This window comes from Psammomys obesus, unplaced genomic scaffold (genome assembly GCF_907164565.1).
Source record: "Psammomys obesus unplaced genomic scaffold, mPsaObe1.curated_primary_1811, whole genome shotgun sequence".
NCBI lineage: Eukaryota > Metazoa > Chordata > Mammalia > Rodentia > Muridae > Psammomys > Psammomys obesus.
Genome location: NW_026596073.1, coordinates 13668543 through 13692668, shown reverse-complemented (window position 1 = coordinate 13692668; position 24126 = coordinate 13668543). Strand labels below are relative to the sequence as shown.

The following is a 24126-nucleotide window of genomic DNA, read 5'->3' as shown; positions in this document are numbered from 1 at the left end:
ACCACTCTGTGCATGACATTTCATCCTTGGAGGGGTCAGAGACTCCCATCTCCTATCAGTGATAGAACTGAAAGAGGTGAGGTAGAAGCAGGCTTCGGGATCTGAGCAAATGGCCTTCATGTGCCTGAACATTGATATAGCTATTAAATCGTGGTGTCAAAGTCACACTAGATATCTGCCGTAATAATGAAAATTTAGATCATTGAAGCATCAAATTGTGTGAACAACAATGACAGGAAAATGATAGAGACATAAGGACCTTCAAGATTCAAATTTGTTCTCTCTCTGTAATTCAAAGTTGCCAATTCTCTGTGATGTCATGGGCATGGCAAGTTTTCCTCCCAGATCTGTGGATTTTGAGTAGATGTGGACTCTTCTGGATGTATTCTAACATCTGTCCTGGACAACTTGTAGCATGGGAACACATTTTAAACTCTCAGCTTCATATTTACATGTCTACCCCAAACATCTAAATGGGACAACAAAGAAAGACTGAGACTCAGTCATTTGTGTACAAATCTACTAATATCTTTTCTAATAGTCCACAAATGGAAAAAAAAAAAAAAACACCCTCCACAACATTTTATAATTTAAATCTGCATGTAGATTTGAGACAATTTTCCTGAGTGCACCGAAGTTTTTGGAAAGGTCACAGAGATATTTCATAGCTTGCCACATTTGTCAGCAGCACAGGGTGTTGGCGGAAGGTCTTGTGCCCTGTGTTTTCAGACGCTGATTTCAGGGCCCCGAGATCTGGTTACTGCCCTGCCACGGACATTGTGATGTATGTTAAACCATCTCCTGTATCCATGATGTAAGGATTGCTCCCCAATTTCTCGGATTGTTTAATAAGGATGCTCGATCCTGTGACTGGGCAGAAGAAAGGGAGGTGGAGCTAAGTTTCCTGGGTTTGGGGTGTCAGAAGGACCTTGAAGATGTAGTAGGGGAGAGGACAGAAACAAAGAGAAGACAGGAAGTTGCCATGGGGTAAACAGGAGCATGTGGCCAAGAGCAGGTCGCTCTGAGGATTGGCCTGATGGAGCTGAAGCAGCCCAAACGGCACATGTGCAATATTTGGGATTTGGGACAGGAAGCAGACAAGATAGCTTAGAAGGTACCTGCCCAGCCCAAGTGTTTTAAGCTTATTCTAAATCTAACACGTTTCTGTGCCTTTTATTTGGAAATTAGCTGGTTTAGGAATACCTGCTGCTGTAATAATTTCCTGCATATATTATTATTATTATTATTCATTTTACAAGGTTCTTTATGAAGACCATTATGAACCAGGAAAGACACCCTGTGCAGAGGAAGAGGCAAGCCAAGTCAATACTTCTCTATGTCTTGGAGTCTAGTGTGGTATCCCATCTCTTCCCTTTACATACAACAGACAGAGACGGTTAAAAATACTGTCGAAGAGGGGGAACCCACTATTTCAAGATCTGTCAAACTCAAAGTATGAACAGATTTTCACTAGTAATTTTCACAACCTTTTAATTGGCCTAATTTCACTTCACCAGTAATCTGCTGCCTCAGATCAAAGGGTTGTTTTTTTTTTTTCATAAAGCTAGATATATGGTTTCTGTTAGCTCAGAATACCTTTGAACCTGGAATTCATTTTACTTTTGAAATAAGATTAAAACTTTACTTCCTTATTTATTATAATTATTTCACAGAAGGTTACCATTTAATTAGCCTTCCGGTGTCACAGGGCCAGACATACCTAATTTTTTACTATCATCACTGAAAATTTATAAAAGTTCATGAAAATCTGAAAAAAAAATCTTTTTGCTTCTATATTTTGTGCCATAATAGACATGATTTAAATGAGAAGTATCCAAATAATATTAATAATGCATTTTCTTTTATCCAAAGCAAATGCATTTTGCTCCTAAGAGGCTTTTAATATATTGCCTTCTTTTTTAGAACTGAAAGGAGGGAGATGAAAGGATTTAATGAAAGATACATATTTGACTTGTGATTATAAAGTAATTACTATACTAATTCTGAGTTTACATGGAGTTGCTGGGTTTTGAAGTAAATGAAAGCAAATTATATTTCTGTTAACATTCAAAGTTACCCTTTGGTAAAGAGCGGCTAAAGTGTACTCTCTGCTAGGCCATGAAAACAGTACAGCCTGCATTATGGAATCTTACCTGTTCTAGGTCTGTGTTTGCAGAAAACTTTCAAGAAAAGCTTCAATTGCCATCAAACTTTTACAAACAATTTGAAGCTGCCCTTTCCTACCTCATCCTCTCCTTCCAGCCATCAAACAAAACACTAATAGGAATAGTTAAATTCGGTCATCACTATTAGATCACTGAATGGACAGTTTTGCATGTAGACATGGGATATGCCTGCTCTTTGAATGTCGAAGCCTCCTTATATTGTCATACTCCATAGGAGCTGGCGAAATTAGATGGCCCCAGGACAGTACCTGCCTTGGAAGGCCTCTTTCCACAGAGATCAGAAGGTGGTTGGTGAGTGAACATTGTCTTCTCACGGAGGCGCTGGAGGCTAATTATACCTGCCCTGCACGGAGGGTGGTAATAATACCTTGAGAGAAGTGAGATTGGAAGGTGAGCACAGGAGAGAGAGGGAAAAGCTGCGAAATTGAATCCAGCCTAGTCTACTGACAATTCTAAGGTTTTCAGTGGGAGCCCCAGCAAATAGAGAACACGTGTTTACCAGGCCTCTTCCCCTGTCTATTTTCTATGCAAGAGCAAAGATGGACATGGCAAGAGAACTGTCAACATTCCTTACATTTGGCTTACATTTCTTTGATGTGACTTCTTGTCAGGTTCTGGGGCTATGCCCGTCTTTTTCCCAAACAGGGATTTATAGGTACTAAGTCGAGAGAGCAAAGCATTCTTAGAATTGCGAGAGTGCTTAGTCAGTTGGGGCGAGGCTTGGGAAAGCTTGTTTTCTGTGTAAGCAAGCAGTAAGGAACTACCAGCTATTTAGATTCTCAGCCCTCTGGCTGCTCTATCTTTTTTCTCTTGGGATTGTTTTAAAAACAAAGAGCATTTTGAAGACCTGTTCCCTCTGGCCCTGTTCTATGAGAGATGAGGAAAAGGAAGTTTCTTTGCAGTTAAATTCCATAAAATCAAGCCTACAAAAATTCATAATTCCGGTGACTTTTAAATCACACATACCTGGAAGAACTAAAATTCTATAATGAAGAATCCCTTGTGTGATATAAAATAAGTTATGACTTACCAATCTGCTAACCCAAAGTGTAATGTGAAGATAAGGCTCTGTGACGTTTAGAAAATGACTGTCTCCTCAAGTGAGTTACAAGTTAGTATGCAACATTAGAAAATGCTTTCATGGAAATCATGGACAATAACCTATGGCATTTTACCACTGTGGCTACATACATGCCTGAGAAGAGAACTACATAAGAGAAGAGGATTATATTTTGACTCCTGGCTTCAGGGGTCTCTGTCTGTGGTCAGTTTGGTCCATTGGTTTTAAGCCCCATAGTAAGGAATCCCAGGGTACAGAAAATCAAATGTCTCACATTCTTGTAAAATATGGAGCTACAGTGTCTTTCTCCAGTGAGCAAGGGCAGTAGAAACTTTCTTGTCTTTTTTTCTTTCTTTTTTTTTTTATTAGCAGAGGACTATCAGGTGCCAGCAAATGTATAGAAGTCAAGGAGGGGATGATATAGAGCTGACCTCATTGACCTTCAAACACTGGACACTTCCTATGGCTGAGAACACAGCTTGGAGATAGCTGCAATAGTTCTTCTAAATGTGATCAGCACTAAGAATGATGTTCCATAGAATGGAATAGAAATCTTGGCACTGGATGGCACCAACCAATTGCAGAATCTCAATTACTTCAGAATCTTCTCTGCAGCAAAATAAGGAGATCCAACATATGCACGAATCTCCTGATAAGCTATGAAGTTTCCTAATAGCCCTAAAGGTTCAAAGAAGACTAAACACAATCACAGGAAACTCTTTAAAAAGCAAATAGAAATCATGAGCCAAGTTTCCTTCAAACCAGACTCATCTTGTTCTTATTCAAATGCAACATCCCTCCTTTCACCAACAGATTGGCCAACTTATTCGACTTAATGTAGGAAGCACTGTTGTCACTCCCTAAGTGCCAAAATTACTTCAGTCTAAAGTCCTACAGTTTAGCTTTAGCTGTGCTTAATGAAATATATAAAGATGTTTTAAATGAATCTTTAAAGCTGGGTTAATGCTTTTAACCCAGCTCTTAAGTAGAGGTGTTTTCATATATGGTTTTTAAATTATCAAGATGAGATAGTATTTTGCATTTCCTTCCCTCTTTAATTTGACAGTGCTTTTATGCCATTCTCAAAAATCAAAGCTTCAAAATACTCATTTTGAGGTAGAGACATTTTAATATATCTCTCACAAATGTTTCATGTAGAAAGATGCCATTCATTGTCTCACAAGAACCCAAACCATATCTTCCCAAGGAAACAGAGCCCCAGAGTTTTACAAGAGTCATCCAACAGAAGCAAAACTAGGTTGGAAGAGATGAAAAGAAAGAAATAGTTTTGTTGTTGTTGTTGTTTTTGTCCACAAATACCAGGAGCATACAGCTTTGCTCTGCCAGACACTTCAGCAAAGAAGTGGATGCTGCCCTGAAAGTCATAGTACTGAAACCAGAGATAAGACAAGTAAAAGACAGAGTTGCTATCAATTCAAGGCATTTTACAAAGAGGGTTTTGCTGTGGTAGGTTGCAAGACGAATCCTCACAGGTCAGCAAGGTTTCCTGACCCAGCTTTTGATTATTGTTTGCACAAGTCGTGCAGAACTCAGTTCACGCTCCGTGAATAACACGGGTACCAGGTTGGAATTATTTAGCACCACCAAATAACAGGATTCAAAAAGAAGCAAAACAGCTGAAATACCCAACAGTCTGGTCTAACCTGGGATGCTCTGTCTCCTCACAGCCAATGCTCCATCGGGCGGCTTTGTCTGGCTTGCAGATTTACTGTAGGGACTCTCATCTGCAAAGGCACAATGAAGGGTTTGGTTAATTTCCATCCAGTTTGCGAGCATGGTGAAGATCTGTAATGGACTGCAATCCTTCATCCAGAGAGAGGTAATGAGGGGCAGGAGGAAGAGTTGGGGACTTGAGTCCTACGTTTGGGTGAGCTTTAGGATGAGTCTGGATGTTATGAACATTCGGTTCTTCTTGAGAAAGAGGGACACAATTCTCAGAGTTGTAAGGCTTGAAAGGCTGAAACTCTACATGGAGACATTTTTTTAAATGATAAGGAATGCACTAGTAGGCACATCAGTCCTTTGCCTGTCATCTCCATCCACCAATAAACAGCGAATACGTGTAACAGGAAGATAAAGACTGAACAAAATGGCTCAGTGGATGCTAAGAATAATCAGCAGGAAGAACAAAGGAAAAGAGAGAAAATGCAGTATTTCAGATAAGGGGATTAAAGAGCATTAGTACTGAAGGAGAATGAAGACAAAGGTTAGTAGGATCCTCTTGGGAACACAAACCAGCATCCAGGTTAAAGCAGAGGATGGGGTCATTCCAAAGGGAAGATAGGAGAAGCAGAGACGTGGCAAGGGATGATGGTTAGGCAAAAGAAGGTATGTATTGCAATGAGCTGTTAAGATTTTTTTTTTTTTTTGGAGAGTTAGTTTAAAATAACGAGCAGAGCAATCCAGAGAGCAACTGAGAGGACAGAGGGTTCCAAGCATCATGGATTTCTGAGTATCAGGGAAGAGGCCAAGCTACTGAAACTCTAGGTGTCAAGATCATGGAGGAGATGGTCGAACAAATTACAAATAAAGCAATTTGTTTGGGATTTCTTCTGAGTTGGAAACACGAGCAGTGACATAGAAGGCTCATGCTTGTATTAGAACAGTAAGGAACAACAACACTTCCCAGTTTGGACTGAAGCATCCATGTGACTAGGAGAGGAGATGGCAGGAGTGAAACCTTAGAAGTTCCCAGAACAAGACTGATGTGGCTTGAGGAAAAAAAAAAATTATGTAAAATAATTTACCCAGCACATTCAGTCAAGCTGGACGACACAGTGACACCTCGTCCCACACCAGAACACGTTTGTTACTGCTGTCATCGTTTTAACTGGAAATCATTAAGGGATTAAAAGGAATCATATCGCGCATGGCAAACTATTAAATATAACAAGCATTTAATTCAGCAACAAGGTTTATCATCTGAGGGCGCTGCACATTAATTCTCCCAACTAATTGGCGTGTGTTTCCACAGTGAAGTGCTTATTTCTTCTCCGGGATGTGCTTTTCCTGGAAATGATTCACGGTTTCTTCATGAAATGAGCAATGTCTTTATAAGCAATGACAAAAGGAAAGATTAACGCCGCTGAAACGGCAATTAACTTAAACCGTGGCAAGCATGTCGTCTCATGTCCATATGCCATTTATCACACGATTCTGTTCATTCTTTTCCAACCATAACAAAGCTAGCGGCTCTAGGGTACCAAAACAATCCACGTCACCCACGCCACTCCCAAAGCAGCATCTGAGGTCTTGGACTCTTCTGACTGTAAACAACACGTTGAAGACAATTAAACACCACAAAACAAATCTAAACATTTCATCACCGAAGTGGCGGCCGCTTGTCCCAACACCCATTCCCACCCGAAGAGGCGAGTGAGTTTCCCACATTGGTAGTTTAAGAACTAGACACTGTGTTTCACACAACGGCCATTCAAACAGGCAGCTTCCGTGCAAAAGGTCCGAGAGCCTTCCCAAGATTGTTTCACTGCTGCGTTTCCTTTCCTTAGCCACAACTTGGCAACTGCTCATTTATAAAGACAGGGCACTGAGCCGCTTGATGCCCGCCACACTCCCAGATTCAGGAACTGCAACAAAATTCACCTGGTTTGCACTATAGAAGTAGTCAACTCTGTTAAATTGTTTTCTCATTTATATTTGAAAGCTAGTTCCTCGATTTAGGCCTGTGAATGAACCCTAGACAGCCACCCGGCCAGCATCTGTGTCACCATTTTCTAACCCACACCCTCTCTCCCAGAATCAAGCATGTCCTTCCCAGGTACAAGGGAAAGGAAATGCTTCTCCAGAAGCCAAAAGCTGTACTGGCCAAATAATCTTATGGGAAAAGTTCAATATTAACTAAGAATAGCTTGCCAAAGATGCCAGGGTGACGGCTGCAGTGCCTGATGGGAGTGTCTTGAGCACTATGGAGGGCCGAACAGAGGAGACCCCTGGTACAGCGCTACGGTAGTTACCAGGAAACTTCCGGAGAAGTTACCTCTTCAGTCTAAAAGTACGGAGGCAGCGTGGGCCTCTGCCGCTCTTCAACATAGCTCTCCTGAGGTGAGTTAGTCAAACTCAGCTCCTGACTCAAACTTTGTCTGCAAACAGAAAGTGAGAAAAGACACAGGATGGTCAGTAGTCAACACCCCACCCGAGGACACCGAAGGGCAAAAAAGACAGGGTATGTTTTGTTTGAATCTATTTTCCTTTAAAAAAAAAAATTTAAAAAAATTAAATACTTATTTATTATATATTTTTTATGTATGATTTCTTTGCTTGCATGTATATTTGTGCTTCATGTGTGTGCCTTCCTGGGGCCTGAGGAGGCCTGAAGAGGGCATCAGTTTTCCTGGGACTAAAGATGCAGGCAGTTACAAACTGCCATGTGAGTGCTGGGAATTGAAAGTGTGTTTTCTGTAAGAGTGACACATTTTCTTAACAGCTGACCCAACTCTCCAACTCCTCATTTTGCATTTAATTATGTATGTATGTATGTATGTATGTATGTATGTATGTATGTATGTATGTGTGTGTATGTATGTATGTATGCATGTGTGTATGTGTGTGTTGTATGTGTATGTGCGCTTATGTGTGTGTCTCTGTGTTGTATGTGTATGATGGGTTTGTATGTATGTGTGTGTCTGTGTATGTATGTGTGTGTGTCTGTGTGTGTATATGTGTGTATATGTGTGTGCACTGTGTGTGTCTGGGTGGGTCTGTGCACACGAGCACAGGTTCCCACGGAAGAGGGCTTTGAATCCTGAGCTGGAGATACAAACGGTTGTGAGCCACCTGATGTGGGTGCTGCGAACTGAGCCCCAGGTCCTCTACAAAAGCCGTGTGCTCTAACCACCGAGCCACTTCTCCAGCCTGTGACTTTTCAATCCTTTGTATAAAAGCAGGAGAGGCTATGGAACCTTCCATCATGGCTGCTCCCATGTGTCTTTGAAGCATATTTGTATATTTCTTTCTAGAATTTCATACTTCTAGGATAGTATAAACAGCTTTTAAAATTTTTGTGACTAATACTGAAGCCCAGGGAGGTTTGAAGAAGAAAACACACTTAAAACGAGTCTAGGCGGAATTTCTTACTTTCTTATTCCTACACTTAAAGAAATCTTATTTCCTCATGAATAGACAAAATTTTATAGGCCAACAGTAAGTTGCCATGCTGCTGCATCAGGCCCGGATGTGATGTGTCTTGGCACACAAAGGCAGCAGGCATTTCGTGCTGTGGGTAACCCCCCCGGGAGCGCCTGAGAAGTGCCTCACGCTTTCCTGCTGTGACGTGTGTGCACCTGCTTTTGCCGCCTCCTCATCTGCTTACAAAAGTGAAGAAGAATATTTAAAAATGGCACGACAGAAACATTCATAGGCTCAGCTTTACATTTACAATGTGGAGCGCATGTGTACCCACAGAGGCCGAAGGAGGGCTCTGCCAGAGTCGGAATTGCAGGCTGTGGTGAGCTACCTGACTGAGTGCTGGGACCCGAGCCCAGTTCCCTTGCAAGAGCAGTTTGTGCTTCACACCACTGACACACTTTTCTAGCCCCTCAGATTTACCTGTGAATCACAGAAATCTAAAACAAAAGCCAATACAATTGAGTCCCAGTATGGGCCTAAAAGAGCCTTTGGATATCTTTTAAGATATATATTAATACTTCCCCTTTGTTGGATTGGGGAGGCGACCACTTGTGAATATAGCAATGAATTGAACATAGATCAGATCAAATAATGAAATATACGAGAACACAATAGAGAAAGTCTACACTAGCACAGCGTATACAACAGGTATTCAGCAATGGTTTGTTACTAGTCTATGGCATTATGGACAAGTATGTAAGTATACTCCCAACCACCTCTGTTTTTCTTTCTCTAATTTTTGGGGGCAGATCTAGATTTATAGACTATCCCTGTTAAAGTCACATCATTATCCAACAGCTGTTCAGAGCTGACATCCTAATGTGACAGTCCAAACTATTTTTTTCACTTTCTGGTTAGTACCATGGCATGTTAGGGAGATGTGACTATTTATAAAACTGATATTAATTATATATTTTTCTGCATTTATTCAGACTTTTTGAATGATTTGTCAAATGATATTTTTTGTTACTTTATTTACATATTGAAATAAGGTCTTCTGTAGCCCAAATTGCTTTTCAGTTTGCTAGGTAATTAAGATAGGTTTGAACTCTCCATCTTCCTGCTTCACCAGGTGAGTTCTGGAATTACGGATGTGCAACACCACACCCATAAAACCATCTTTAAAATCATTCCTTTGAACAAAAGAGTCCTGACTTTGGGGCCACACTCAACTTTGTCATTGATAGTAGATCCTATTAACAAGAGATCCTCTTAAAAGTCACCTTGGGGACTAGACAGACATTTAACAGGTGACAGACATTTAACATTTAACACTGCAGCAAATGCTGAAAGTGGAAATATTATCTAGGGTGTCAGAAGAGCTAGCCTTCTCTGATGACACCTCTGTAGCTAGAGAGTCACTGTCACACATGATGGCCTCCCACTGTCATAGGGGTTTGGCAATAATGAAGAGCAACAAGGATCTATGAGAGTCATTCTGAGGCTTATTCTGTTGACACAGAATAAGCATGGTGACAGACGTTCAGAGGAGCTTAGTCAAGTATACACACAAAACAACAATTAAGCAGGGTCAGGAAGCCACCTGCCCCTCATGTCTTAGTCAGGGTTACTATTGCTTCGATGAAACACCATGATCAAAGCAACTTGGGGAAGAAACAGTTTATTTGACTGATGTGTCTACATCACTGTCCATCATTAGAGGAAGTCAGGACAGGAAATCAAACAGTGCAGGGACCTGGAGGCAGGAACTGATGCAGACAGAGCCCATGGGTGGGTGCTGCTTACTGGTTTGCTTACCATGGCTTGCTTAGACAATTTCTTATAGAACCCAGGACCACCAGCCCAGAAATGGCCCCACCCACAGTGAACTGGGCCTCACCTCACTGATGACTAATTAGGAAAACAACCTACAGGCTGGTCTACCTACAACTTAATCTTATGCAGGTGTTTTCTTAACCAACGTTCCCTCACACCAGATGATCCTAGCTGTGTCCGGCTGACATGAAACTAGCCAGCACATTTCACCTTCCCTTATTTGGCCGCAGTATCCATGTGCAAAGCATAGGAAGCAAGAAACTGTTCATCTGATTTGATCACTTATTCCGAGTGAAGCTGTTGTTTATTCCCTTGAAAAGAAAATAGCAATCATCTAAGGAGGAAGGCTTCACTGAGTATCACAGACAAAGTCTATGCTGGAGCTGGGTAGATCATCAGGTGACGTGATGTAGGCTCAGGTCCCTTGTGTTAGCGTATCATTCCAGCATGGCCTGGCATCAAATGGATGCCATTCCCAGGATCCGAGCTCCTCAAAACTGGATATAAATGTGGCTCAGGACCACTCTGGCTGTCTTCCGGGTTTTGTTGACGAAAATAACATTTAATTTCCTTTCGCTGAGACTAATCAGCCCATGCCAGACAATCTCTGGCAACTAATTATGTACAATTGAGGCACCTGCTAAGCCAGCAGCTCCCTTAACTTCTTGATTAGGAAAAACAGATATTTGGTTCATTTAAACATTATGACCATTTCCCAGCCTCAGGAGACAGGCAGCTCACGCCACAAGGCTCATGTGTGTCATTATAGACGCGGAGGAAAAACACCGCCTTCCACAAAGGCACACAAGGAACCTCACTGTGGGGGAAGTAATATGTCCCTTGCATCCAATTAACGCTCATGAATTTTAGTGCCTACTATGTGCAAACCAAGGATGGAAGTGAATAAAAGATAATGGATGCAGAAGAAGAACGGCATTGGCAGAGTTCTTTTTTACTTCTCGGGTCCCGCTCAGAGTGGAATGTGGTGCTTGCTTCTCCTTCAGGGGAAACTAAGCCTGTGCTGAAGGGAGGTGGTAGAGGTGGAACATGAGAAAAGAGAGAGAGAGTCACCATAATGGCTTGAAAGAGGGTCTTGCAATCCAAAAAGGGAAAACTAAGCTTTTGCTTAATTTTGAATCTTTCCTGAGCTCCGGTTCTTATTCCTGCTTCACATGGACCTACTGTGGTTGTGTCTCTCTCTCTCTCATGCCTTCGTCTTCCGATTCAGTTTACTGCAATGGTGGTTTGATGAGATCTTCAAAATTTTAAGCAAGATTTCCAGGAAAGAATAACTTTGAAAAGATCTTGGTGACAGATCTTGATTCGTGCCTTTCTCTTTTCATTAAAGTGACTATGTACTATGACCTGCAGAAGCTAGAGTTCAAGCATAAAGAAATAACATCATACCTCTTTTCATCTTTCAATCATTCAATATCATTCCTGATTAAAATAATCCTGTTTTGCTTGGACATGTCAAAGCTACACCGTGCATCTTCCAATGGACGGAATGATCTGCAGCTTTCTTAGTTTACACAGGTTTCAGCAATATTGCTTAGGCATGTGGAGACTACAGCCAAAGGTACCTAGTGGCAATGTATCCTCAAGAATGAGTTAATTGCCTCCTTCACTAGCCTGAGTAAGCAGTCCACACAGCTAGTTTTAAAGCACAGAAGAACAGCGATGAGCCGAATTTGATAGTAGCAGGTGAGGTACTTTTCTGCTCCAGCATGGTCTCTCTTCTATTAAGAAAAGATTTTCTCACTCCATCTGCCTTCTCTCCCTCCTGTCTCTTGTCATTTATTTCACATCTGCATGACATTAACGTCCATCCTGACTCTGTAGGGTTCATTATAGTTTTGTAATTCAGAGACAGATGTGCTTTGTAGTCTTATGGCATCAGGGCTTATATTTTTAGACATTAAAAAAAAAATCCTCCAAACAGCACAGCTTCGTCTTAAAAACAAAAATACCACTGAACAGGGAAAAGCCAATGAGGCCTCTCAACATTACACAAAGAACTATAGGCAAATGAGTAAAGCTAGGAGTAGGGGAGGGGGTCCACGGAGGAGTACACCAAGTTATTGTCCTGTGCCAAATGGTTAGTCCCAAAAACATACCTACAGTTGCATCATGTAGACACAACAGGTTACATTTAGGAACATATATGTATGTACATCTCTCTTTTTCTCTCTCTCAAACACACACACACACACACACACACACACGTGTGTGTGCATGCTGTAACAATTGGTGAAAAAAGAGGCCATGAATCTGAAGGCCAGCAGAAACGAGTATATGTGAGGGTTTAGAGGGAAGAAAGGGAAGGGAGGGATGTTGTAATTAAATAATAATCTCAGAAATTTTGTTTAAATGTAAAAACAAAGCAAAACAAAAAAAAGTGTGATAAATTCTACACAATGATAGGATGTCTTTTAAACCGTGTTACTCTTAACCACATAGCGACTCATATGGTTGAAGGAGACATGTACCTCATAGGCTTACACACTGGGGAATTTATTGCTAGCTTACTGGCTATTGATAAATGACCGAATCCTGAGAACTCTGACCTAGTCATTGGGAAAATCCTTTGCTAAGCTCATGCGATGGTGTCATGATTGGGAAAAGATGAAAATATAGGAAATGTGGCCTAATTAGAGGAAGGTCATTGGGAACACGGTATCTTTTCACATTCCATCTTTTCCTGCCAACCATAAAATAAGCTGTTTTGTTCCACCATAGGTTCCTGCTACCATGGTATTCTGCCCAAGCACACAAGATCACATACAACACACTAAAACATGAACTCAAATAAGTCTTTCCTCCATTAAAATGGTTTCTCTTGTGTATTTGTTATGCCAAAGCTAATACTACTTCAGCAATTAAGTTTTACAGCTAAAAACAGTATCAACTGTTCATGTCATATTGCTATAGGTCTGCTTTTCAAGACCAATATTCTCCTTTCTGTTTTCTAACTCTTTGCATCTCAAAATAAGGTTCATGGGCAAACCTGCACGAGTAGATTGCTAGACAATTGTCAAAAGGGCGAGACTCCAGACCCCACCAACCTGTGGAATCAGAGTGGTGCCACAAGCTCCAGATGACTCATAGGCTCATAAATGTGGAAAGCTCTGCTCCTGTTGGGACATCTAAAATCAAGTGACTTTACAGGCAGCAAGGGGTCACCTGTCCTATCTGATTTGATGATGTCCATGAACACCTACAAAGGAGTTAGTAAAATTAATTATCAGTAACCTGCATTGGCCTTGCTAGGTCTCAAGAATGGTGACTACCAGATTGATTATAGAATTAGTTCCTCAGATGAAGATGGGACTTTATAACATTCTAAGTTTGAGTGAATTCTGCTATGTCTTGAGTCGCTTTAAACCTTTCAAACATTCTACAGTGGTTGAATTATAGGAGTGGGGTTACTCTGATTAAATTGCCAGGGAGGATTATAATAATAACAAATAACAAGAAACATTTCTGTGGCAAGACTGAGCAGCATTGGGTTATTATTTCCTACCCACGAAAGGACAAACGAACATGGACATTCAGTCCTGCTTATGATGGGGACAGGGGTAAAGAGCTTCCATCACACTGTCTCCTTCACCTCTTTTACTTCCAGGCATAATCACATCACCGTTTTCCTAGACGTGGGAAGGTCCCCACCATACAGCCAAATCTCAGAATGGTGCACATGGCCAAAGAAGACTGCTTTACCCTGGACATCTGGCAGACCTCGTGGAAGGGGTCTGTGGTGACGCCGTTCCTTGATAGTGCAGGCCTTTTGGAAGAGGAGTTTCTCTAGCCAGGTTCATTTGAAAACCCTCTCTGAAATTAATGAGCATGAAATTGCACATTTTCTGCCTCTGGCGTTTCTATTGCTAATATGTTTGAACCACAAATGAGAACTCCTTGGCCTTTAATTTAGTTTCCAGTAAGGAGAGAAGACCCAACGTTGGGCCCCTTCAGACCTGTCTCATCAAAGAATGAACATTTCTAGAGGACGGGCCTCTTTCCCATGAGACCCATTTTCTTTAACATATCAGTTCTTTCTTTAATATCTTAAATTCAGTACATATTCCTGATTCTTTGCATGTAGTAAGTGCCTTATACTTTAAGCTTTTGACTTATCTGCTAGATGATTCCAGATGACATGCTCAGGATTCCCCACAGTTAAATGAATACTCATGGAGTCAACAGATTTGCATTAGAATGATAATCTGATGGAAAAATCTGAATTGCCTCAGGGTAGCTACTGAAAGCTGCATTTTAAATCTATGTTCGAGAAGTACACCTCTCTTTAGGAAAAGAGGTATTCATTTACATTGGTACAAACAGGTTTGACCCAGTTGGTGAGATGTCTCAGTGGGAAAAGGCGTTGCTGCCAAACCTGACATCCTAAGTTTGATGTCTGGAACCCCACTTGCACATCTAGCAGGTTTCCTTCCCTAACAAACAAATAAATAAATTCAATAAAACCATAAAAATAAAAACCACCAGGCACTCACTATATACCACCACAAATCTAAGGCCTTTATATGTAATTGGATTTTTTTTTTTTTGTCATGAGAACTCAATTCAATTTCAAACTATAAAATACATAAATTTATTTTACCAAAAGTAGGTTAGGATTAAGGAGTAACTAGCCATCATTTATCTTAAATTGCATATGCCTTGGTGACTGACAAAGAGCTACTCTTATACCAAATCCTAGGGCAGGGTGGGTATATTAAATGACCCATCCTGTCAGCACTTAGAGTTTTATCAACACAACAATGTGATGGCACAGGTACAAGCACACGGCTTGACATGTGATGACAAGAAGCTTATACAGATGAAAAATTGTGCTCAAATTTCTATGCAAACAGAGAGCAGAAACAAGACTTTTACATACATGGCTTGTTAGATTCTGATAAGCTGTTTAGCAAAATTCCACACACTCTTCTGAGAATTCTTTTTGTGTGTATAAACAGATGTACATCTTCACACTGCAGCAACAGTTGTGACTATTCTGTGTCACCAAGTGTCACTGACCAGACATTTAGAACAGTATTTGACGATCTCCTGAAATTTCAATTTAGGGGGAAAATAAAACATAAATTTTTGGATTTTACATCATTGTCACAAAGTCATGATTTAACTTATGATGCAATATTCAAGGATCTTTCCAGTAAGTAAAATAAATCTCTTGAAAGAATACCTTTAAGCCAAGAGGCTCAAAGAATTTCAGGAGGTGGAACCTGTCTGAATTTATACCTCTAACTCCTACTCCATGCCTATTATTCTTCATGAACTGTTTCCCACAAGTGGTTTATAATCTTTAAGTACATAAATATGGAGAACTCTCTTTGCTCCTTTAATATTCTAGACATTTCCCATAGCCCATTGACTACAGCACTCTAGACCTTTCGCTAGGGCTTCTGAAGCCAGAGGTGTGAATAAATCTTAGACCAGAAAGCATCTACCAATGGCTTGCATAGTGAGGTCATATCGAGGTGTGGTCTACTCATTCTCTCCTTTGGATCTCTAAGCCCATCTCAGCAAGCATCTGGGATCCAGGGCAGGAAGACTGTAGCTCAGCCTAAGACTTGGGAGCATTACATGCAGGTGAATTGCCGAGCAGACCACCTGGACTCCACTAGACAGCAAATTTCCAGGCATCCTTAAGACCCAAGGTGATTAATACCATGGTCATGTCACCCCCAAATTGGCATCTGTCTTAGTTTTGGATAATTTTCAAGACTCACTTCTCAACTTATTTTTAAAGATTTTGTTTTGAATATTCTATGATTTGGGGCTAGCGAGATGATGGTCCTGCTATCCTTACAGCGGACCAGGGTTCCGTTCTCACATCTACATGGTGGATTACAACTGTCTGTAACTCCAGTGCCAGGAGAGCTGACATCTCTTCTGGCCTTCATGTGTACCAGGCACATGCACAATGCCCATACATACTTGCATGTAAAATACTCATACATGTAAAATAAATAAACCTTAAAAAAATCCCAAAATTTACACCCAGTTTCTCAGTGTGTGTCTGTATCACTGAATACCACTTCAGCACAAATATTTGCTGTCCAACGTCAGGAAATTGGGCAGAAATCACATCAACTGCCTTGAGAATAATGCATATCACACAGAGTCTGGAGTTGTCAGACATCTTTCTTTTCTAATTCATCTCTAGGTCAAGCCAGAGCAGATGACTGCTTATCAAACAGATGACATGTGTTTTTAGTGCACGATTAAAGCAGGATTTGCTCATCTGTCAGAATCCAGGCAGTCTGGTTTCTGTTATTTAGAGCTCTACTTTAGATACCGTCTGGTTTTACAGTAAGGGACTGTGATGATACAGATAAAACCTCACTAAAGTGTGAAGACAGAAAGAAGTATTTTGTGGGAGACTCTAAAGCCATTTTTAGTTCACTGGACTCTCACTGCCCTGCAACAGTGTGTGTGTTGCTCCATGCATGCGTGGTCTTGAATGAGCCTCCCCCTCCCCAACCTTTCTGGAGCTTCAGCTGCCTCAATTATTAAAGGCTGACCTCACAGGATTCCTAGGAGAACCAAATACAACAGTATAAATAATGTAGCTAGATGTGAACCACGGCTCCTCAGAGGGTAAAAGCTCCTTTCTGTCTAGTGGGAAAAGAACCAGCATGACAGGCAGGAGCCAGTTGGATTCTCTTAGAGCAACGAATGTCCTTTCTAAATACTACCTTGTTGTGTGAATTCTGTGAGTATGGATTTAATTTTACAGCCATAACTATTAAAGTCCCAGTTAGTGAACATGAGAAAATTTAGCCTTGGGGAAATTAAAATCTACCTGAGGCCAAACAGCTAACAAGAATCAGAGAAAGGCTTTGAATTAGGTTCAGCCTAAGTACAAGACCATTCTCTTCCCAATACTGCCACAGTGACTCATTGTGAAGAATTCACACAACAGAAAACTATAGTGGGAGAGAAGAAAGAAGTGGAATCTTACAACTGTAGACTAATTTTCATGCTGTCCAACTCGGTACCTCCACTTTCCATCATCAAAATGAAGATTTATTATGTACATTTTTAATGCAATGGAAAAACTGCTTGCTGAGTTTTTAGCTGGAAAATTCATCTGATATTAAATGGTCTATTGTAAGTCAATTTGTCAGTAGCAAAGTAAAAAATTAAAATCCAGGTACCTAGATTTAATAATCCAAAAAATTTCAAATTATCTTTATTTGCTTCTGAGACAAATTATTCAGATATACAATCTCCCCCACGAATTACTTGCTTGTCTGACTCTCCTTGGGTTACGTCTGCCTCATCGACTTCACTATTTCTCGCCATAAATCTTGCCTGAACAAAGATTTAGCTCTTACACTTAATTAGGATGAACAGGGAAAATGCATTTCAATGCCACAGAATGTGAACATTTCATTCAGAACCGATTCTGAAGCATTATATTCAGTAAAACCCTTCCAGTTTTCCAATTAACAAACCACCAACAATTACAATCACACAGAATAAAAGGAACCTTTGCCTCCATCATTGCTTGTCAGTTTCATTATTGAACTTTGAATCTGCTTTGGGATACTTCAATTGTGAAAGTAATCATGTACAGCTATGTCCAATTCTATCAGCAGGATACCTCAGAAGAGGTCCATTTATGACAACTGAAACTTCCTTGACTCAATTTCATTCTCCCTGTCACCTGCCTTTAGGCATTTTTAAAAGGACAAAGTCAAAGCTTTACAAGAGCACTCCAGTCACATTGTATATGAGAGCAAGATTATTTTTTTTAAATAGCAGACAATATAGACAGGCGAATCTGTCAGTGCCTTTGGCATAAACACTGTTTACATTTCTCGGTAAGTTGTACATAAGGTCATATGAGAAATAGGAAGGAAGGAATATAGCATAAATGTACATATACTTAAAACAGATACATGTCACACATAATATGTATGTGTATATGTATATATACATACATTATGTATATATGCAGATTTTAAGCACTACTAAGAAAAGTACACAAGAGCAGAGGATTCAAAAAGACCTCAGAAATGTAATTATCCCATTCTACAGAATAAGACAATAGGCAGAAATTGAAAATCACCATCTTCATCCTGGTGTCTTATTCTGGAGCCCCATAGTAGGAGTTTAAAGGTAACAGCAAAAGCTAAGAAGGTAATAAGCTTACATAGGATTCTAGGAACTTCCAAACAGCAGAAAATGTATGAGAAGTTTACACTTTATTTTATACAATTCAAAGGCATTGACATTCTACATTTAATATGTCCAAATGATATCCAGAGATGCTGTAAGAAAAAAATTAGCTTAGCTTAGAGAGAGAGAGAGTCCTCAAAGATGAAAGATGTGCAATGCAATTCTGCAGTTTGCAACATAAAAAAAGGTATGTGAGAAATCAGTTTACCTCACTGGTCCAAAGCGAATTACTGAAGCACAAAACAGCAGGCCTTGTAGAGAGGTGGGCACAAATACCACTTCATATGAAATGCCTACACACCCACTGCATAGAAGTATCTAGAAAGGGTATGCATTCATGTGTAGCTACTGAACAGTTTGGTGGTGGTTTGAATGAAAATGGCCCCCACAAGTTTATAGGATCTGGCACTATTTAGTAGGTGTGGTTTTGTTAGAGGAAGTATGTCACTGGGGAGTGGGCTTTGAGGTTTCAGATGCTCAAGCCAGGCCCAGTGTCACTCTCTCTTCCTGCTGCCTGCCCATCCAGATGCAGACCTCTCAACACCTCCCCAGCATGTCTGCCTGCATGTCATCATGTTTCCCAATATAAAGATAGTAGACTAAACTCCTGAGCTGTAAGCCAGACCCAATTAAACATTTTCCTTTATAAGAGTTGCAGTGGTCACAGTGTCTCTTCACAGCAATAAAACCCAAGGTTGGTACTGAGTTTAAGCATTGTCCTACCTTCATTTTTTTCTCTAGTGTAAAACTTCAGCCTTTACTGGCTTCTACTTTGCTTAAGGCAAGCTTAAGAAAACATTTAGTATTTATTGTGGTAGAAACAGTAAACACCACATAATGGCTGGTACAGGCACCGTAAAGCTCAGATATTGGCTTCCTTGACAATTAGAGATGTATTGCTTGAAATAAGCAAATTGTTCCTGCATTATCTGAAAACTGTCACATTTGTGTAAATAGAGATCATAAAGCTGACACATGTAAGGACCTCTGGTGCTACTCTGCCAGCTCCTTTCCTGGGGCAGATGGTTTTCAGGCAGATCTTTTTGTTTGTTTGTTTGCTTTAACTGTTACTAGCAGAAATTTTAGCTAAAATCAGGTTAAAAAATTCTTAAAAAAAAAAAAAACAAGAGTAGAAAGCTTTGTCATCTTTGTTAAATATTTACAAGCACAAAAGAAATAAAGGATGTTAAACATGACAGAGAAATATGAGAAAGCTTGGAGCAAATTGCAAAATTAAATGATATTTTCCCATTTCCTTCAGGGTTTTTTTTTTTTTTTTTTTTGACCCTAGAACTTCTTTCTCTCATCACATGCGTGTACAGCCGAGCTGGAGTGTAAGTCAAAGGCTGAATGCTCATTATAGAGAGGTCCGCAACGTCACTCAGTGTTCTGGAGAGTAGCGCGGCACATTCACAATGTGATCTCTTCCCATGTGGACTGCATGTCATGGACAGCTATCTGCGTGCCATGCACACACAGAGGGCATATGCACACATAGAGGACATGCGCTCACTGACATGTGAAGGGAAGCAGATAGGCAAGAGCAGGAGCTCTTATTTCACACTGGTAGGGCTTTACGACATTGCACCAGCAAGGTGCAAGGGAGTGTTATTTTACCACATGTGTGCAGTGCTTAACGTTCCTCAGCTACCTCAGGTGAGACTGGCTGCAGGACAGCCGGAGGGACCCGGAACCCAAGTAGGGAAGGCACCCACGCTTCATGTTCACAAGCTTTTCTAAACTGCTGTCTCCATTCACAATCCTAACAACTTCTCTAAACCTCAGTTTTTCTCGACTTTCAAATGGGGTGATGATGCCTGTTTTAAACTCGTGGGAATTTATCAGGGCAATATGTGTAAAGTCCATGGCATACATTATTAGCTACTAAATGCTAATGTCTCCATGACACCTTAGACATTTGACAGGCGCATTAATCATATTTGGGAGGAACCCAAGCCAGGCGAATTGAGGGTGGTTTTCTTTAAAGACTAGAATGTTCTTTTGCCTAAGTTTTTATCTTTTTATAAGGGAAATGCAGAACTCTGACAACAGAAGAAAATCACTTCTCACACCTAATAACTGGAAGGAATTAGAGATGAGTTTTGAGAGGCTAAAGATTGCTTCTTTCAAAAATAGTTAAATACCCATCCTCTCCCATACATAGGAAAACTATTAAGCATAAACATATCTTGAGCACATGATATGGTAAGTCCCTTCACAGGCCTAACCTGAACCCAAGGACACCAGGTGGGCAAATGCCAATTCTTTCATGGTACTAGGAGATCAGTTATGAAATTACCACTTTAATTGGACCCTGGTGATCCTAGAGCTAATGCCCCTTGTAAAAGTTTAGGTTAGAATGAGGAAAATAATTTGTTCACCTGATCTTTTATGCATAATTATCACTAATTACACAAATCTGATTTGTGTCTGTTTCATTAAATACCTCCAAAGATGTTGTTTCGTGTAAAGTCTGACTCTGAAATGCACACGGGCTACACGGACTCCCTACACGCTCCAGTCTTGTTCGGCACTTTAATTAAGCAGAACAAGAAGCAACTGAATCTTAAGAACCTACAGTCTTTACACGGTGAGGTACTCAGTTCTCCTTGCTTCCCATGAAGAGCAATGACAAAGGACAGGCAGCTGTCGTCATCCAGTTTGGAAACAAGAACTTCTTCTTCTTTTTTTTTAAGTTTCTAATTCTTCCTATAAATTTTTATTCTAAAAAGTGAAACATGGCAAAAGGCAAGTGCTCTTTGGTCCTATCAATCATCCCCCAGCTAGCTTGAGAATCTTGTGGAAGGCTGCCCAGAGAGCTCGAATTTGTTCTCTGTTCCCTGAATTACTGTCAAGGTGCAATTATTTGAATTATGTTTATTCTATACAAGTATAAAATAAAATGCCACTGAATCCCGGAGTTTCAATCTATAAAAGCAGCAGGCATTTGAAACACTGTAGAGGCAACACCCACTTCTAGTCCCAAGTTTCCCTAAAAACCATGTCAGGGTACACATCACCTTTAAAGTCATTTAGAAATCTACACTGATCTTCATGGTCAACGTTTTAGCAGTATGACAGGAGTCAATTCTCTTCTGCTTGACCTGGGATTCTCCATATGCCCTGAGCTCACTGACAATACCTCAGCCAAGTTGTCTGTGCCTTTTGTCCATCTCCTCTTTTGTAGACTTGCAAATAGGACAGAGAATGGTTTGACCACCTTCTTTTATCTCTACCCCTTCTCTCTTCATTAATCTTCATTAATCTTCATGAAGATTAATGATAATATGTCTGCAGTTAGGACTTTTTTTTTCATAAGCTCTAAACACAGGATATACCCTGCCCATATGGCCTGTCTGCTTGATTATTTAACCACTAGTATAGATATCTACAAGGCATACCAATCTCAGCATGTCTAAAACAGTTATGGGTTTTCCCAATACCTCCATTCATACCCAAAACATCGTCATTAACTTAGTTTAAAACTCCCACGTTACTGTAAAGCAAAGGACACTGTCATTAGAACAAAATGACTACCTACAGATTGGGAAAGGATCTTCACCAACCCTATATCTGACAGAGGGCTAATCTACAGTATATATAAAGAATTAAAGATGTTAAAAAGCAAAAAAATTAAGTAATCCAATTAAAAAATGAGAAACAGAACTAAACAGAATTCTCAATAGAAGAATATCGAATGGCAGAGAAACACTTAAAGAAATGCTCAGTGTCATTAGTCATCAGGGAAATGAAATCAAAACGACCCTGAGATTTCACCTTACACCCATCAGAATGGCTAAGATAAAAAACTCAAGTCACAGCACATGCTGGAGGAGTTGTGGAGAAAGGGGAACCCTGCTCCATTGCTGGTGGGAATGTAAACTTGTACAACCACTCTGGAAATCAATCTGGTGCTTTCTCAGACAACTAGGAATGGCACTTCCTCAAGATCCAGCCATACCACTTCTAGGCATATATCCAAAAGAGGCTTAAGTACATAATAAGGACATTTGTTCAACCATGTTTGTAGCAGCTTTATTTGTAATAGCCAGAAGCTGGAAACAACCAAGATGTCCCTCAGCTGAGGAATGGTTACAGAAAGTATGATACATCTATACAATGGAATACTACTCAGTAATAAAAAAACAAGGAAATCATGAAATTTGCAGGTAAATGGTGGGAACTGGAAAAGATCATCCTGAGTGAGCTATCCCAGGAGCAGAAAGACACACACAGTATATACTCACTCATATAGACATATAATATAGGATAAACCTACTAAAATCTGTACACATAAAGAAACTAATCAAGAGGGAGAACGCTGACTAAAATGCTCAATCCCTATCCTGAAAGGCAAAGAGGATGGGCATCAGAAGAAGAAGAAAACAGGAAACAAGTTAGGAACCTGCCACAGAGGGCCTCTGAAAGGCTCTGCCCTACAGACTATCAAAGCAGATGCTGAGACTTATGGCCAACCTTTGGCAGAGTGCAGGGAATCTTATGAACAACTGAATTATATATTTGATAATCTACATGTAAGTTCTCCTGGCCCTTTTTAAACAATACACAAGAAATCCCTTGGTTATTTTCATTACTGATGGATTATTGTCCAATTACGTTATTGAGCAATTACATTAGAATCTGTACTATTATATTTTAGCCTATTATAAATTGAATTTACTTCAAAATTCAAAGGTACCAGGGGATAGCTCAGCTGGTAAAATGCTTGCTTTGCAAGATTAAGGTGGCAAGATTATAAATCTCAAGGCTGGGGAGGCAGAGGCAGATGAATCCTTTGTATTTATTTGGACAGCTAGAGTGAGAGACATTGTATTAAAAAAAAAGATGATGATGATGATGGTGGTGGTGGTGATGATGATGATGATAGAGTCTGAGGCTGGAGAAATAATAGCCCAAGTTCCCTTTGGCTTCTATGTGCTTACACAGTTGTATGCACACTTCCACCACACACACAAACCGACATACATATGCACACACACACACACACACACACACACACACACACACTACATTATGCTAGTTTTGTAGGCATATAGAATGCCAGAATTACAGACACATGAACCCAGGCAATTTATGACAGGTTGAGTCCCTTCAAGAAGCCCCTGAGAAGGCAATTTTGAACTTATAAGGGTGAAGCCTAAGCCTCATGGAGACCATGGGAAGTTGAAATTAGTAACATGGAAAGCTACAGCCAGCACATAAGAAAGACTGAAACTGAAATGAGAAAATGGGTAGAGCTTCTCAGACTCTTTTGAGTTCATTTAACATCAATGAATAACACACAGGAAAAGTTGAAACATGGGATTATTTATAGAGATGACTTCCTGACATAGTGGCTCTCCTCATGTCACCCACAGACCTGCATATCTGATTTCCTTGCTTTAAGATGCCTCATTCCTTCTTCAAGTAAGCAGAGTCGGGGCAGGATGATGAGGAGCAGAAGCTCTTGGGTGATGAAAGCCAGCTGAAGCCAGATTTACCAACATTGAGAAAGAGACAGTTCAGGATGTCTGAACAACCAAACATAAAACAAAACAGCAGCAATGGCCACAAAACCAACAATGTGATCATCTTCTCTCTTGGTTCACCTCTCTAACCATCTCAAGTAGTTGCCTGAGAGTTACAGCAGCCAAAAATAGAACAAGGCCAATTTGTGCTGATCTACACACATACACACACACACACACACACACACACACACACACACAC

General features: G+C 40.3%; 1 protein-coding gene across 7 annotated transcripts in view; it reads right to left on the bottom strand.

The window, feature by feature from the left end:
- Grip1 (glutamate receptor interacting protein 1) overlaps window positions 1–24126 on the bottom strand; it is a 492514-nt gene that overhangs the window by 184920 nt on the left and 283468 nt on the right. For all 7 annotated transcript variants that reach the window (XM_055626000.1, XM_055626004.1, XM_055626002.1 and 4 more), the window contains exon 2: window positions 4911–4991. In XM_055626000.1, the coding sequence (XP_055481975.1) occupies window positions 4911–4991 (81 nt within the window). The remainder of the gene's footprint in view (window positions 1–4910; window positions 4992–24126) is intronic.